The sequence below is a fragment of the Pithys albifrons genome, chromosome 6 (genome assembly GCF_047495875.1).
Source record: "Pithys albifrons albifrons isolate INPA30051 chromosome 6, PitAlb_v1, whole genome shotgun sequence".
Lineage (NCBI taxonomy): Eukaryota > Metazoa > Chordata > Aves > Passeriformes > Thamnophilidae > Pithys > Pithys albifrons.
The window spans coordinates 54347035-54362081 of NC_092463.1; the positions used below are offsets into that span (position 1 = coordinate 54347035).

General features: G+C 41.1%; 1 protein-coding gene across 1 annotated transcript; it reads right to left on the reverse strand.

Moving 5' to 3' along the window:
- Positions 1-2010: 2010 nt before the first annotated feature.
- On the reverse strand, positions 2011-13940 carry TMEM41B (transmembrane protein 41B). The gene is made up of 7 exons (XM_071558944.1): positions 13681-13940; positions 11759-11876; positions 10591-10719; positions 8819-8912; positions 7879-7983; positions 5839-5977; positions 2011-5031 (listed from the first exon to the last, which is right to left on the reverse strand). Exons 1-7 carry the CDS (start codon positions 13760-13762, stop codon positions 4862-4864), a joined length of 837 nt encoding a protein of 278 aa, XP_071415045.1. The 5' UTR covers positions 13763-13940; the 3' UTR covers positions 2011-4861.
- Positions 13941-15047: the final 1107 nt, after the last annotated feature.

Consider the following 15047-nt stretch of genomic DNA (forward strand, 5'->3'; position numbering starts at 1 on the left):
GATGACTGCATTGTCTTTCAGGTGTTTTTCAGTAACTCCCAGAGTAATCTTCTCCATAATTTTACCAGGCACTGAAGCAAGAATGACAGGTCTGTCACTTCCATGGTCATCCTTCTTGCCTTTCTTGAAAACTGTGACTTCTCCAGATTCCCAAGACCATTCAGCAATCATTGAGAAGTCTCATGATGACCAGCCAGCTCTTTGAGTACTCTTAGATGAATCCCATCAGGCCCCATAGACTTACAGGGATCCAGTTGGAAAACTAAATTCTGCACAAGTTCAGGGTTGACAGGGAGTTTGTCATTCTCACAGTTGTGAGAAATCAGTTTAACACAGAACAAAGAGTCAAACATAAGAATAATTTAGTGATCTGCTTAGAATACTTGTTCATGACATGGAATTCCTCCAAATACAGTGAGTATTGCAAATTCCAGGTTTTGGATAAAACTGCTCAGGGCTAGGTTGTAAAAGAAAAATCAGGAGTTATAACTGTAACATTAGATCTTAATTCCAAGGCAGATTTTTAATAGCTATTTCCCACTGCAGCACTCCCACTCCTCTCCAGAGCCTACTAACCTTTTAAGGCTACAAAGAAATCATTGAAGTCCTACAGCTGTACATGAGCAGAATTCTTTGTGTTTGGAAGACCATCTAGAAAAAGGAGCTTTTATGAGGCTTCTTGTATATACACCAGTCACTGGTTTACCTCTTGTAATCCAGACCCAGATTCTTTCTTGTGGGCTATAAAACAAGGAAACCTGAATTATTACACTAAGTGAAGCATTTTTAAGAACTGGAAGGGGAGTTAGAGTATGTTACTATATTTATATTAATTGCCATTATTCAAAGGCCGTAACTCCTTTCAGTTTGGGTGACCTGGAGCTATAAAGCCACCAGCTGAGAATCATAACTGTCTGTTATTGAAAGACATCAACTGGTCATAAAAATAGCTGAAGTAATTTTTGCAAAACTCACTCTGGATCCTGCTTTCCAGGAAAAAACTTTTTCATTTCCCTCTTAATACTCTCCTACTAAAGTACATGGTTCACTACTTCACACTATTTATGACAGAAGGGAAGTTTTCTATAATTTGACTTGTATCATTCCAGCCTTCTGAGAGATAAAACACACATCCCCTATTTTGTCATCTTGCAAAAGATTGTCATTGTCCCACATTATGAAAAATAGTTCATTAAATATTTCAGAGATGGTTTGACATCTCCTTTCTGGCACTGGCTCTGTAGTGTGTGCCAAGGAATGGACAGGCATTCCTGGGACAGGATGTGCTCACTGTGCCAAGCTGTATTTTGAATGGAGGAATTTGACCAGAAGGTGTGACTCTTAGTGCTTCAGCTCCCACTGCTCCCAGTTATCACAGTTACCATTTAAAAGGATGAAAATAAAAATATGACTAAGCAACCTAAAGAAATCCTGGTTTGTTCCTTTCTAATGTATTTTCAGTGGAAAACACCAGAGGTATAAATTTCACTCCCGTATCAATAGCTCTCACAAAAGCTTCTATTACAGTTAGTCCTTATAACTAAAAGTGCATCTCCAGAGCTTCTGGGTGTTTGAGTCCTTGATCAGGTGCCTGGCTGAGTCAATTCTGCTGCTTGTTCAGCTTAATCCAGAGTAAACTGCAGAGTGAGGCAGGCACCATCCCTTAAGGAGAGCAATCCCTGCTGCATTTTAGTTACTGTGATAACACTGGGTTAGGGCAGAAACTGTACATGATGAAAATTCTCAGGAACAACACACAAAAATCTTCAGTTACCTAAAATCAAAAAACACATTTTGATTTTGCATAACAACATCATTCAGTAGCCTTTTAAAGAAAGACTTCTCATGTTTTAACTTCTACTTCTGACTTGCCCTTTCAGCATACTTTCAATACAAGGCAAAAAAAGCATTTCATAAACTGGACTTGACAGAATATTAAGGGAATGTGAGTGAAGCTGAAATAAGTTTGGCACAGGGGCCTTCCGTCAGGGATTAGTGGGGAAAAAAAAGTAAATTATGCAAATAGTTTTATTTGAGGAGATAAAACAAGTTACACTCAGTTGCCTTCCAGAACAAACCAGAAAACCTCTTGAAAATTACTGCTGTATGTGGGAAATTAATTTGAGAGAGAAAAGGAAGTCAAGTTTACATACTTATTTTGAAATAAAGGGAGAAACAAAATTAATCTCATTTACAGGTGCAATTAGGTCAGTTTAATTTTTAAACAGTCATTAAAAATACCATTTAGGAAGAACTCATCCCTTTTAAACAGATCAATAAAAAATTAAACTTAGTGGAAAGTTCAGCATGCTTCATTATACTCAAAAAATACAGTTTTATATAATATTTTATATAATAGCTTTATTATCAAATGGCCAGAGACACTTAGTAATGATGTCATGCAGGTATCACAAAAAATTCCCAAAGAGAAACACATCACCTATAACAGCTCAAAATCCCTTGCAATTATAAAACAAAGCTACATCTTTCTGATTTCCTGCTAAGTTTCATGGTAGCCACTGTCTTTCTGTCAAAATGTTGTGGCTATCTCTTGGATCACTTGATGGATTCCCTACAGGAAAGAGTAGGCTAGTCCAGTATCCCACAGCACAGTGCTTTTCTCTGCCTTTCTCACAAGGCCTGCCTTACTCTTCACAACCCTCAGAAGTCTTCAAGGGGCAGAAAACCACCTCAGGTTGTTGGCAGCTGGAGAGAACGCGGAAGGGACAAGTTAAAAAAACCTAAGGTTTTGAAAAAGTAAAGTACCTTATTTTCAACCTTTTTAAGGTCTTAAGGCTTTTAGTCATTGTGATGGGAATCCAGTCTTATGGCTGAAATGCAGGTTTTGAGTAACAAAGCCTGATCCCATCTACACAGTGAAACAGAACTCAGTGAAAAAGTCAAGTGATAGCACAGTTAGATTGAAACATAGCTCAGTTCCTTCTTTAGTGTCAAGGCTCCACCAAAACATTGGCTTTACACAGCAGAGAAGGGATTTTACAACAGCATCTGTTATTGACCAGAAATTTAGACAAAAGCCACTGGACAGTAAGTAGTAGGTAATTTATTCTGAGAGTTCATCTGCATGAAAAAGTAACTATGCAGAAAAGTAGGCTGTAAATTACAGCAGCCTCACACTCTGTAGTCCAGAGAACATTTGTTCACACAGCTAAATTCACACATGTTTACTATGGAATGAATCCCTTGGGTAGAGGAGCTCTGCAGATTAGAACAGCAGCAATAAACATAATCACTGTTCAGTTTTAAATGCCAAAGTACACTTTTAGAGAAAAATTCTAAATAACAAAATAATTGCTGAAGCTGAATAATCTTATAATGAATTTGCAAACAGATCTGATATGAAATCCTTATGTAAAAAACACCATTTACTGTGCAGCCCAGATTTAAATAAAAGACAAATAGTGTATCAATAATATTTACTATATATTTACAGGTAACACTGTGATGAAATGAGTCCATTAACATTATATTATAAAATGAATAAACCCTTTAAAGGTACCAGTACCTTTCACATTATCACATTTATGGAACTGTTCTCTTGTACCTCAAAGATCCATGATATGATCATTGAGTTAAGATGAGGATACAGACAAATAAACCCAGGCACGGACCATATGCTGTGTTGACTCCCATTTCAGCAAGACATTGCAGGGGCATCAACAGCTCCTCCCGGGTCAGGGCCTCGTTTTATGGGATTCCACTGACAATACAACAAACTACAACAGCTGGAAGCACGGGGAGAGGTATCATATACCTTACTGAGAGAATACACATATTTCTACTGAAGGTGAATCAGAGGTGGTTCCCCATTGCCAGCTACTGACTTAGCAGACAATGGAAGCCTCCTTTCATTTTTATATACACCGACTCAAGAGCCCGCTGTTACGTGGTGCTTTGAACATTATTTGGAATCAGCCATTTAATAGGAACTGCACCAATTTGTGTACCTGACATTTCTTCTAGTTAATTGAGCTGCAATGAGGAATTTTATACTCTTTACATATTGCTTGAGAAATAGTAATATTACATTGCTTAAGCCATCTGATCACTTTCTTAAATTGGCAGGATAAATCTATGCAAGTGAAATATTGGCAAAATAATCAACATTAAAAAAATTAAAATTAGAACTCAAAAATCATTGGGCAGCCAAGATAAAAATTCTAAGCTGCCCTCTCCCTTCCTATATCCTCTCCCAGAATAAAACTTAACAGAGGACAAGAGGGAATGATGCAACACTTCGCCTTCGTTAATCCAGTTAGTAAAGCAGATATAGGTTCAAGTATTTAATTCCACACAGCAGTAATAAATAGGTAAACAAACAGGATGAGAATAACATTGTAGTTAAAGTACTGCAAAGAACCTTTGTTTCTGATTGAGCACCGTTCTTATATTATCTTGAAACTCCCAAAGGCAAAAGAAGGGAAATATTGTTAGTGAGAAATGCTCTCAGACCAGATCACATGCAAGCCTACAGTGAATGTTACAAAGCTGAACTGAGTAATTAAGGAGTTTTTCCTGCAAGTGTTAGAAAGCATCACCACATTACAATTTTTGCTCTGCATCTAATTAGAGCAAAACACATCTATGTTTCCACTTCCCTCACTCTGAGAGACACACGCACCTCCTCTTGAAGTAAAACACTGATGTTTTTGTTACAAAACTGCAGTACATTTCTGAACACAGTTCCTTCAGTTTAAGGCCATGTGTTCATTTAAAGACATTCTTATCAATTACAAGCCTCTCCTTTAATTGCTTAAGATCCAATAGAAAAGCAAATATACAAATATCAGAAGTGCTGATCCTGAGATGAAGTATGGGAGATTCTGGTCCAGTTTGATCCTTATTCAAACTTCTGTTTCAGTTTCTTCTGGAAGAGAGCTGGTAGGATGGAGAGGATGGCTAGAATCATGAGAACAAAAACAGAGTTCCAGGAAACAGCTTCCCCTGCTGTTGTAAGCTGGTACAGCGTTGTTCCTGCCTTAATGGCTACAAAAGACGGTGGTGCCACACCTACAGCAGGGAAAGGATGAGAAAGCAGCTTGTTAGGGTGGGAAAAAACCCCCATAAATTAGTCATCCAACTTTTAACACCAAATGTTTGAGATTTTGTTGCCTTGTACTTTTTTATCTTTTTAAAGAGAGCTGTTTTTCAAAGAAAAAAAAACCCTTATCAAAGGAACTGGGTTTACACCATTCTTAATATTTTCAACACAAGTTTAAACACAGAAAACTAAGCAAATAATCTCTACTCTTTAGACTTTGCAGATTGCAAGTTGTCTGTTTACAAAGTGATTTTATTTAAGCTCATAAAAGCAAAATATGGATTGTTTCCTAACCAGATTAAAAAGTGTTTGCAAAAATATGTCAATTGAAAAAACCTCAAGTGTCTAGCACTACATTAATTAAATTATTAATCCACTTCTCAGAAGACATGTTTTGAGCAATAATGCTTCAGATTAGTCACATACATTCTCACACAATTATGCTGAGCTCCAAATAGGAATATGTAATAGTTCACAAGTATTATAGTCATAGAGCAGAACAAAGTTATTAGTAAGTGTTCACATAACATATGTTTTCTTAAGCAAGTAATTAAGCCTGGGCTCATTACCTCTCATCCAGGACATCAGAACAGTCCTGACTACTAGAATCTTTTGATGCCATAAATTCCACACATAGAACTAAGTACAGAATCAACATTCTTGTGGCATCTTTCAGCTGTCTGGTAGGAGAGATCTCAGCTGAATAACACATACAGGCAAATCATACCCCTTCTTCCAGTCACCCCAAACTGCGGCTCACAAGCCACAACTCTTACCTAGGAAAGTACCAATGAAAAACACTTTCAATGGCACGTTGATTACAGGAGATGTTATATTGATAAACCAATTGGGAAGAAAAGGTGTTATTCTCAAAAATATTATGTAGTTAATGAGGTGTTCTCTGTGTCGTTCAACCTGCCAAAGAAAAATAACAATAAAAAATTACTAAAAAAAAATCCCTGCCTTGAAAATACACAATTTCAACACTACAGGTTTGTTGGGGAGGTCCTATCTTTTGTAGACATTTACAAGTTGCAAATATAAAAATCAGTTAAACAGTGCATGACATGGGGAAGAGTCACCAGTGAATCACCTGTAAATAGCACTAGAATCAGTCTGGAAATACCTGTCCATGGCAGAGCACAGTGGCCCATCTGAATCAGCCAACTCAAGCAGCAAGTCATCAGGGGCAGCAGCGCCTTACCCAACCTCAGCAGAGCACCCTCTGCCAACTGTAGCCCAAGCAACACAGCCAGAGGTAATTCCATTCCTAAAACTTCTGCAGGAACTAGCAATGAGGTTTGTTCCTCAACCCATTGTGTCCTAACTCACAATCAAACCTGAAACACAGCAATATCCCTCACTGGAAACTCACCCAGGCCACGGCTCTGAGCCCCACCAGGTGGCTCCTGCCAGCACAGTTACAAAACCTGTCTCCCCATACCTTAGAACACCTGGCATTAATGTTTGCCCAAGAACAAGGACAACAATCCAACTCCATTCACAGTGTTAATTACATTCTCAGGTCTAGCCCTGCCTCTTACACAAGTGCTGCAACAAGGTAGCCCTTTCCAACAAGGGTAACTGCAAACCAAGTTACTGGGATAGCAAAGCATCCACTTTGGCCTATCCTGGCAGACTGAAGCTTAAGCCTAAACATGGTCATCTGGCCCCAAATAAATGAAATCAAACCTAGTCTGACTAAATTCTGTCTGAAGTACCACATAGCAACTTACCCCAGTCACAACATCTTTTCAGCTTTAGCTAAATTTAGTTTAACTGCAACACCAAAATCAGGAGCCCTGCTCTTATTTAGTAATAACACTGTGGGGTTTTTAAATCTCAGTGAAGGACAAATACTTAAATATTGATTAATGCTGCATATAAAATGGCTTAGCCCTCAATATGCAAGCATGATACAGTCCAATTAACCTGGAAACACTGAGATATGAGCTGCTTGTGTAATTTAAAGTCACATATTCACTTCTACTAATAGAAACAGGAACCATTTGCTACTCAGAGTACACTCAAGATTATGCTGTAATATAATCTTGATTTGTAATTCTGCAACATTAAGATTTCCTTGGGTCAACAGTCAAAATACTATTACATTATTTAATGAGGTCAATTGTGCTAGACATAGCTCCACATCTTATCTAATGAGGAACAAGTTTAGAGTATTTTATTGTGATTTAAAAAATCCTGAACAGAGTGCAGTAGTAAGTTGTGCTTTGTATTTGAGAGAAAAAAAAAGAATTTGTTAGCACATGTTTCAGAATATCAAAGAAAGAGGCAAAAGGTCAAGTACAAATCACACTATATTTTTGTATTTCAAAACCTTTAGCTTACTCTCACAACTAAGGCTTGCTGAAACTAATATTACCAGATACTGTAGAGAAAGTTTCTAAACGCTCCAACTACAATAACATCGTCAAATTAAGGTTTTGCAATCAGACATCCAGCTGCAGGTTTTCCTCCCCTACAAAAATACAAGCCCAGCTTTCCTTAGTCCAGATGGGTAGAACAGTTACTTGACATTACCTGAAACTGAAGAGGTTTCCTATTGACACAAACTAAACCAGGCGATGTTCGGTTGCAAACTCTTCCTAAGCAAGAACAATTTTCTCATGGGAAATACCGTAAAATCAGGAATACTTCCCACTGTTTAAAAACACATGGAGAAGGTAACTACACGGTGTTGCAGAGGAATCAGAATTCCCTCTTTCTAACTAGATATATGTGTACAAGACATCCTACATGTCCACACTAGTCCACTGCACATTTTGTAACAACTCCAGCATCTCTAGAAAACTTACCTGTTCTGACCATTTTACTGCTTTTTCTGTTAAATATCTGTATACAACAGGGCGTCCCACTAGGTATGAAAGCAAATAGCAAAATGAAGCTCCAAGTCCTGAGCACTGAAAAAAAAAAACACAACACAGTAAGTGGAAACATTAATTAACTTCAGCCTTTTATCCCTATTAAGTACACGAGGGGGGCTCCAGCCTGATTGAATGCAGCCCTGCCTCACTCAGTGTAACACGCCCTAAGAACGCTGCTGACCAAAGACAGCTCCTTCATTTCCAAGGCATTGAGGTCAATCCTGACATTCAAAGTAGACAACACTGATTACTTACCAGTTAACACTGAGCGCTTCTCTTGTTTTAGGGTTTTGAACAGTAAAAGCTTTGCAAATAAGGGGCACAAGGGCATTAGAGAGATATAAACTTGAAAATGTAGCAACATGGTCCTCCCTAGCTACTGAATCATCTCATTCTCAATACTGAGACTCATTACAACCGCACCTTTTGTACATGACTTTTTTTGAAGGTTGTCAATAACATGTATTTCACATCTTATATTAAGCTTCTTGCATATTTAAGCCATTTAAAAGACAGATAATAAAACATATCACAGTGTGATAATAAATCCACAGTAATGGTGTTCCAGAATCACAACTGGGTTCTGGTAGATGCTAAACAAATTTAAAGTCAAGGAAACTCTGGCTGATTCACACCCAAATGCCTTCGTTACTAAGAACACTTGGAGAAATAGATCAGTTTTTGGATCATCACCCAATGCTACATTGAATTTTGTGGGTAACACTGTTCTCACAGCAAAAGTAAATAAGAACTCATTTGTTCATCAGAAACTGAAGCACGTCCCTTTTTCACTCAGACTGATCATTTCCAACAGGAAGCTGCTCAGCTGCTTGGCTGTGATCCAAAGATGGAAGCTTTTTTCCATACTTACCAAACAAACAAGAAATAAGGCCAACGGAAAGGGATAAAGAAACCCTGACAGGATACTGAGAAATATAGACCCAGGAATAGCAAATGTTTGCAAGCTGGATGCATCTCAGTCAAGGAAAAACACATTTTTAAAAAGCTACACACTTTTAATTTTCTAAGCACACAAGATGCATGTTACAATTTGAAAAAGCATCAATAGGCACAGCCTCTCAAGAACCTTACTTCAAAATACGTTTGTGGAGTAGGACAAAAAGCTCAAGCATAGAGCAACAACAAGTAGATTCATTATATATACAAAAAATAAGTCACTAAATGAAAGCTGACCGCATTTTTCTCTCCATCTGTGCTACAATTGACACTGGGGATTTATTGTGACTTCCAAGAAACACATACTTCTGACTTTACATTGTTGACGACAGGTAAGAGGTTTCAGATACCGTCTGAAAAGTTCACAGGACTGTCCAAGCCAGTAACTACAAGTTTCATAGAAGACTGAAATGTGGGAAGGCAGCTACTACTTCCTTACAACTAGACATTGTGTAATCATTAATTATGGTACATGATCACCAGTGTCAGTCAGAAATTTGCAAGAAGGCAAACAATTAAGTTTCTGCAGCATAAACAAAGAGGTTGGTGAGCTTAAGGCTATCATAGTTGAGACTGAGATAAATTGCCCACATAGGACAGAAAAGTTATAAAGCAAAAGAAATCTGTACACAATTTTATGAGTTGAATTGACCAAAATATTAAGAAGTCAAAAAATCTTCCCAAGTCCATTACAACCAGGACAGCTTTAACTAAGCAAGTGTCAAGGTTCGAAGATAACTGTAACACACCTGTCAGTGGATCACAGTCTACTGCTGAGACAGTGAATGCTGTCACATCAGCTGCTGTAATAGCTCAATAAACAGCCAATTCTATTCTACTTCTCGTTAATACATAATCTAACATTTTCATTTTCTTCCTAAACATAATTTTTGTGAAATACACTTTAAAAGAATGAGATAAAGGATAATCATTGATGGCACATTCAATGCCGACTTTTCTGAGTTACGAAAGTCACTTGCATTAAAACTGTAAAACAAATCTCTTAGCTTTTAAGCTATTAACCTTTAGTTACTGGAGTGTGTTTAATGATTAATTAATATATTCTGCACTCAGGATAAAGAAGTTCACACAGAACACACGTAGCCTTTCTGTCCCCTGGACAGAAACCACTTCAGAAATACAGCTCCCTCTAAAAGGAAACAGAGATTTGGTTTTTTGAACATAGACACTGCAGAGATTAAAGATGGCTCAAAACACTCCCCTTCAGAAATGCTGTTAAATATTCTGTAAATTACCATTATATGGCACTTTTGAATGTCTCAGCAGTAATCTCACTTTCCCTCTAGAATCACAGCATTTTCTAACACAAAATTCAGTTTGCAATGTATAGTTACCATAGCACTGAAGTGAGACCAAGCCTAATACCACAGATAAAGTGTTGTCCATAACAGACACAGTAAAGGTGAAGCTGCATCCCCAACAGCATTTATATGCATGCATCAACTTCTTTCTGCATAATCCTTTCTTACAGTCCTGAAAACATACTGAAACATCCAAGAAATATTGTAAATTTCAAAGATTTTAAAATATTTGTGTCTATTCATAAACATTCCTAGGTATGTTAAACTTTTTCACCCATGACCAAGAATTTATAAATTTGTATTTTTATTCTTTTAGAGAAGTCTGGTTACCTCAAAACTGCCCTTTATGTCAGGAAAAGGATACAAAACGTATGTGGCAAAATAAGCCACTAACACTTGAACGTAAAACGTGTCCTTGTATTTGGACAGGACTTTTCCCAAGGCCTTTGCATCATCCATATCTCTAGGAACCTTTATACATTCTCTTTCTTCTCTGGAGAGAAAAAAAAGCAGGAATGATGGAAATATAATCAGACAACATAGTACAATTACTTACTAATATAGATATAATTAGATACACTACATCACTAAACTACAGCCTCAGCAAGCAAACCATTATTATTGTTGTGATAACATTCTCACATGAACACTTGATCTTTACAGTGTGGTTTGTATTAGAAAATCCCCAATTTTAGATATTTGCAACCCTTTCTTTTATTCAGTACAATCATCTGCTTCTTTTCTAGGACTTTTGGCAACTGAAAGCACTCAACATTTCAACCAAAACCAAATACAGCTGCCTCTACACTGGGGTCATAACACCTGAAGTGAGAAAGAGAGGCAGAACTTCACCTCACAAACAAATAAAGCTTTCAGGACAAAATCTCATGTCACACCTTAACCTGGTGCAACCCTGGGCAGCACAGTTGAGAGTCTTCACTCCCCCCATATCACACTCAGGGATTGGGCTGTTGCAAACTGAACTGGTTGAGCAACTTAATCAGACAGAAAATTAACTACTGAAAGGAAAAAGGACGTTGTCAGATAGGCTTCCATCCTGTCAGCCTGCCTACCTTTCCAACACAAACATCAGATGCCACAAAAAGAGAAAGAGAACATGAAGCTCAGCTAAGAAGGAAGAAGGATTTCCCCTTTGGTCAGAGCCTCCAGTTTCACCAGTGCACAAGGAATTTTAAAGTGAACTCAGCCCTAACCAAGCATGTCCTGGCTCTCAGCTGAAGAAGGTTAAGAACAGTCAGTGACAGGGGAAATACCACTTCGAAACATGGTATCTCAGCTGTGCAACAGAACCCCAAATCAAGAACAACTCTCTTTACACAGATCCTACTGCTCAGTGTGTCAGTATAAAGCTCTGTATCCTGACATTCTAGGTTATAAACTCAAATTTATTTTAGGTTATGTCTATCATTAACCCATGCAAGTAAAAATTACTTAACACCATGCAGGTTCCTCTACTATTTGATACTGAAAAGCAAATTAATTAAGAAATTTTTATTTCCTGACATACTTACTCACTAAGCTGTGGGAAATTTTTATATACCAGGAACATAAGGAAAGCAGCTGATAAGAAGATGGAGACCAAAATAAGAAGTGATGTCCGAGCCGATCCACCTTCTGCGAGAGCTTTCCCTGAAATTAAACAAAAAAAGTCAGAAAAAACTACAACACTACCAAAATAAAACAACAAAAAGCAATCCCTCATATCTTGCAATAGATTTCAAACTTACGCTTTAAGGGAATATTAAAAGTAAGCCCTCTGTGGGCATAATCTTCTCACCAATGTTTTCAGTATCATACATAGCTCATATTCCCTGAAAAGTTTCACACAAATTTGAAGCCCTTACACTGGCAAACATCCAGTCAACTTCTATGATCCATAGTAAATTAAGCATCAATTAATAAATAAATTCCTAAAGAGAAAAACAGAGCAAAACAACATAAGCTGTATGTATCTTTTCCTTTTTGCCAGAAATCTTCTGCCAGTATAATTAATTATTTAACTTGAAGTTAAACTTTCAGTATGTACAACACAACTTTGCAACCTGCTCATTAATGGATTTGGGGTTGTTTTGCCCCTCCAATGAAAGGCTACGAGGCACAGCCACTACCCTGTTAGGGGATGCACTCATCATATGTACTAGTCATATGTAAATATACACACACACCAGGCTGCAATATAAAGATTACAATTCCTAGACTCTGGAATTACACATATTTGACACTCACAGAGAAGGACTTCTCTTGGATATGTCTATGTAAGTTTCTATTAGCTTTAAAATTCTTGTGTGAAGGAAGCAATGGGAGTACAATAAGTGACACAATTCCATTTTAGGCCTCTTCTTTACTTTAGTTTTATTAAAGTGACCGCATATGTGCAATACACTAACACAAATGCAGTTATACACATGAAGAATTTTAAACTGAAATAATCAGTAAGAACCCTCAGCATCCACACTGGGGTGTGTATGTGTGCGTGTATTACACCACTCCCTCCTCGGGCAGTTTGAGGCTTGTACAGCTTCGCACTGAGGGTCACCCGAAGAGCACACAGAGAGCCAAGGCTGTGTTTCCCCTCGCAGATGCCACTGGCACGACCATAATGCCAACAGCCAAACGGGTCACGCTGACACCTTACGGTTGTGAAATGCAGAGAAAGGATGACGAAACCCACGGAGCCGGCTGGGTGAGCTGGCAAAAAACCTTAAGGTTTTTAGGTTTGAGGTCAGCACAACCCCGCAGGTGTGCGCTGGATCAGTGGGATCCCACAAGCGTGTGCCGGGTCAGCCGAGGCCAAAGGCAGCATCGACGAGGCAGGTATAACCACAGAATGGGTCAGGCTAGAAGGGGCCACAGTGGTTCAGCTGGTCCAACCTCCCTGCTCGAGCAGGGTCATCCCAGAGCATAGGGCATAGCGTTTCGTCCAGATGTTTCTGGAGTATCTCCAGCAAGGGAGACTCCACAGCCCATCTGGGCAGCCTGTTCCAATGCACTGCGACCGTGGTTATTCTGACAACACCTTCTTCAAGGAGCATAATAAATAAAGAGGCAGATAGACAAATAAATAAGCAACTAGAGGGCAAAAAAGGGAAAAGGCACTCAACTGTGCTTTCTGCCTCCTCCACTTTCTGTACTTCGGCCGTGCCGGTAGTGGAATAACACGCACACGCACACAAACCCACGCGTGTTCCCTCATGCGGGGAAGGAGGGAAGGGGTTGGTGCCCCATTTCAGCACCCGCGGGGCGGAGCCGCCTGACCGCACACGCACTGTGAGGGGCCGCGCCCGCCCGCCCTGGCGCCCGCGCGGGACGGGGCCGGTGCCGGGCACCGACGGGCACCGAGAGCCGCCCCGGGGCCCAGCCCCGTCCCGCGCGGGCGATCACCCCGCTGTCAGGGCGAGGTCACTGCCGCTCCCGCCGCCCCGAGCCCCGGCACCTTCCAGAAGCTGCCGCTGGTGCCTGGCGCTCTCCGCCGCCGCCTGGCAAGGCCCGCGCTCCGCCGCCCTCCGCTGCGCCATCGCTCCGCGACACCCCGGGGCCCGCGGAGTCAGCGCCGGGACAGGCCTCGGCGCCACCGGGAACCGCGGGCAAGAGGAGGCGGCACCGGCCGCGCCGGGAGCCGCGGGCAGGAGGAGCAGGAGGAGGCGGGACCGGCCGCTCCTCCTCTCCTCTCCTCTCCTCACCCCACCAGGTCGCGGCCGCGCTCCCGCCCCCGCCGCCGCACGGCGCATGCGCCTCTCTCGGGGCATTACGGCTTTGCTGTGGTAAATACGGGAGCACGTGTTGGGCTCCACGTCCTTGAAATGCCGTGGCGGGTTAGTGGCGGTAAATACGGTAGTGTCGCCTGGTGGGCGTGCCCACGTGGGTATTTACGGTAACGTGGTGCGCTCGATAGTTGTAAATACGGTGCGGGGTGGCGGTGCTCCAGTCCGGCTCCTCCGCCCCGGCTGCACATAAATCCCATAATTCCCAGGAAAAATTAGGATGGAAAACACCTCTGATAATATCGAGCCCAAGCTATGACGGGTCAGCCCCCTGTCAACTAGACCATGGCACTTAAGTGCCACGTCCAGCCCTTCCTTAGACACTTCCTGGGATGGTGATTCCACCACCTCCCCTGGGCAGCCCATTCCAATGTCTGACCACCGTTTCTGTGAAGAAATTCCTCCTGATGTCCAACATAAACCTGCCCTGGCACAGCCTCAGGCTATGTCCTCTCACCACTTTTGGCTGGTAGAATAGGCCGACCCAAACCTGGTCACAGCCTTCCTTCAAGTCCTTGTGGAGAGCGATGAGGCCTCCCCTGAGCCTCCTCCTCTCCACGCTGAACATCACCAGCTCCCCCCAGCTCCTCCTCACTGGACTTGTGCTCCAAACCCTTCACCAGCTCTCTGGACTCGCTCCGTCCGATGGTACCAGAGGACAGCAGGATGAAATCCGTCTGGGAGCTTGTTTTCGCTCGGAAACGTCTTTCCATGTGTGAGGGAGTCGGAGCTGCCCTCAGGGAGCGGGAGGCCGGAGTCCCTGCGCCGCTCCGGCGCTGGAGCAGCGCTGGGCTTTGAGGAAAAGGGATAACCTTCTCTGATTCTCACAGTTAGACTTTTAGGTTTTCCAGTCAGTTTGTTCCTCTGTTTTGAAAAGAAGGCTTTTTTTCCTGGCAGGAAAGCAAGCTCCAGCAGCCGCGGGGTTTTCCTCATGTCACTTGCTGTCAGTGAGAAGGTTTGAAATCCCGCAGAAAAGCCAGAGGTTTGTGTTCCAGCATTTACAGATTCCTTGGCGTTCCAGCCAGCCCTGACCTGGAAG

What these genes read in the sequence shown, in the direction of transcription:
- TMEM41B (XM_071558944.1), bottom strand. Translation starts at nt 13,762, where the DNA reads ATGGCGCAGCGGAGGGCGGCGGAGCGCGGGCCTTGCCAGGCGGCGGCG. An exon ending in CCAGCGGCAGCTTCTGGAAG is followed by an intron (nt 11,877 to 13,680) that starts GTGCCGGGGCTC and finishes GTTTAATTTCAG; the next exon opens with GGAAAGCTCTCGCAGAAGGT. An exon ending in CAGTAAAATGGTCAGAACAG is followed by an intron (nt 5,978 to 7,878) that starts GTAAGTTTTCTA and finishes TTTCTTTGGCAG; the next exon opens with GTTGAACGACACAGAGAACA.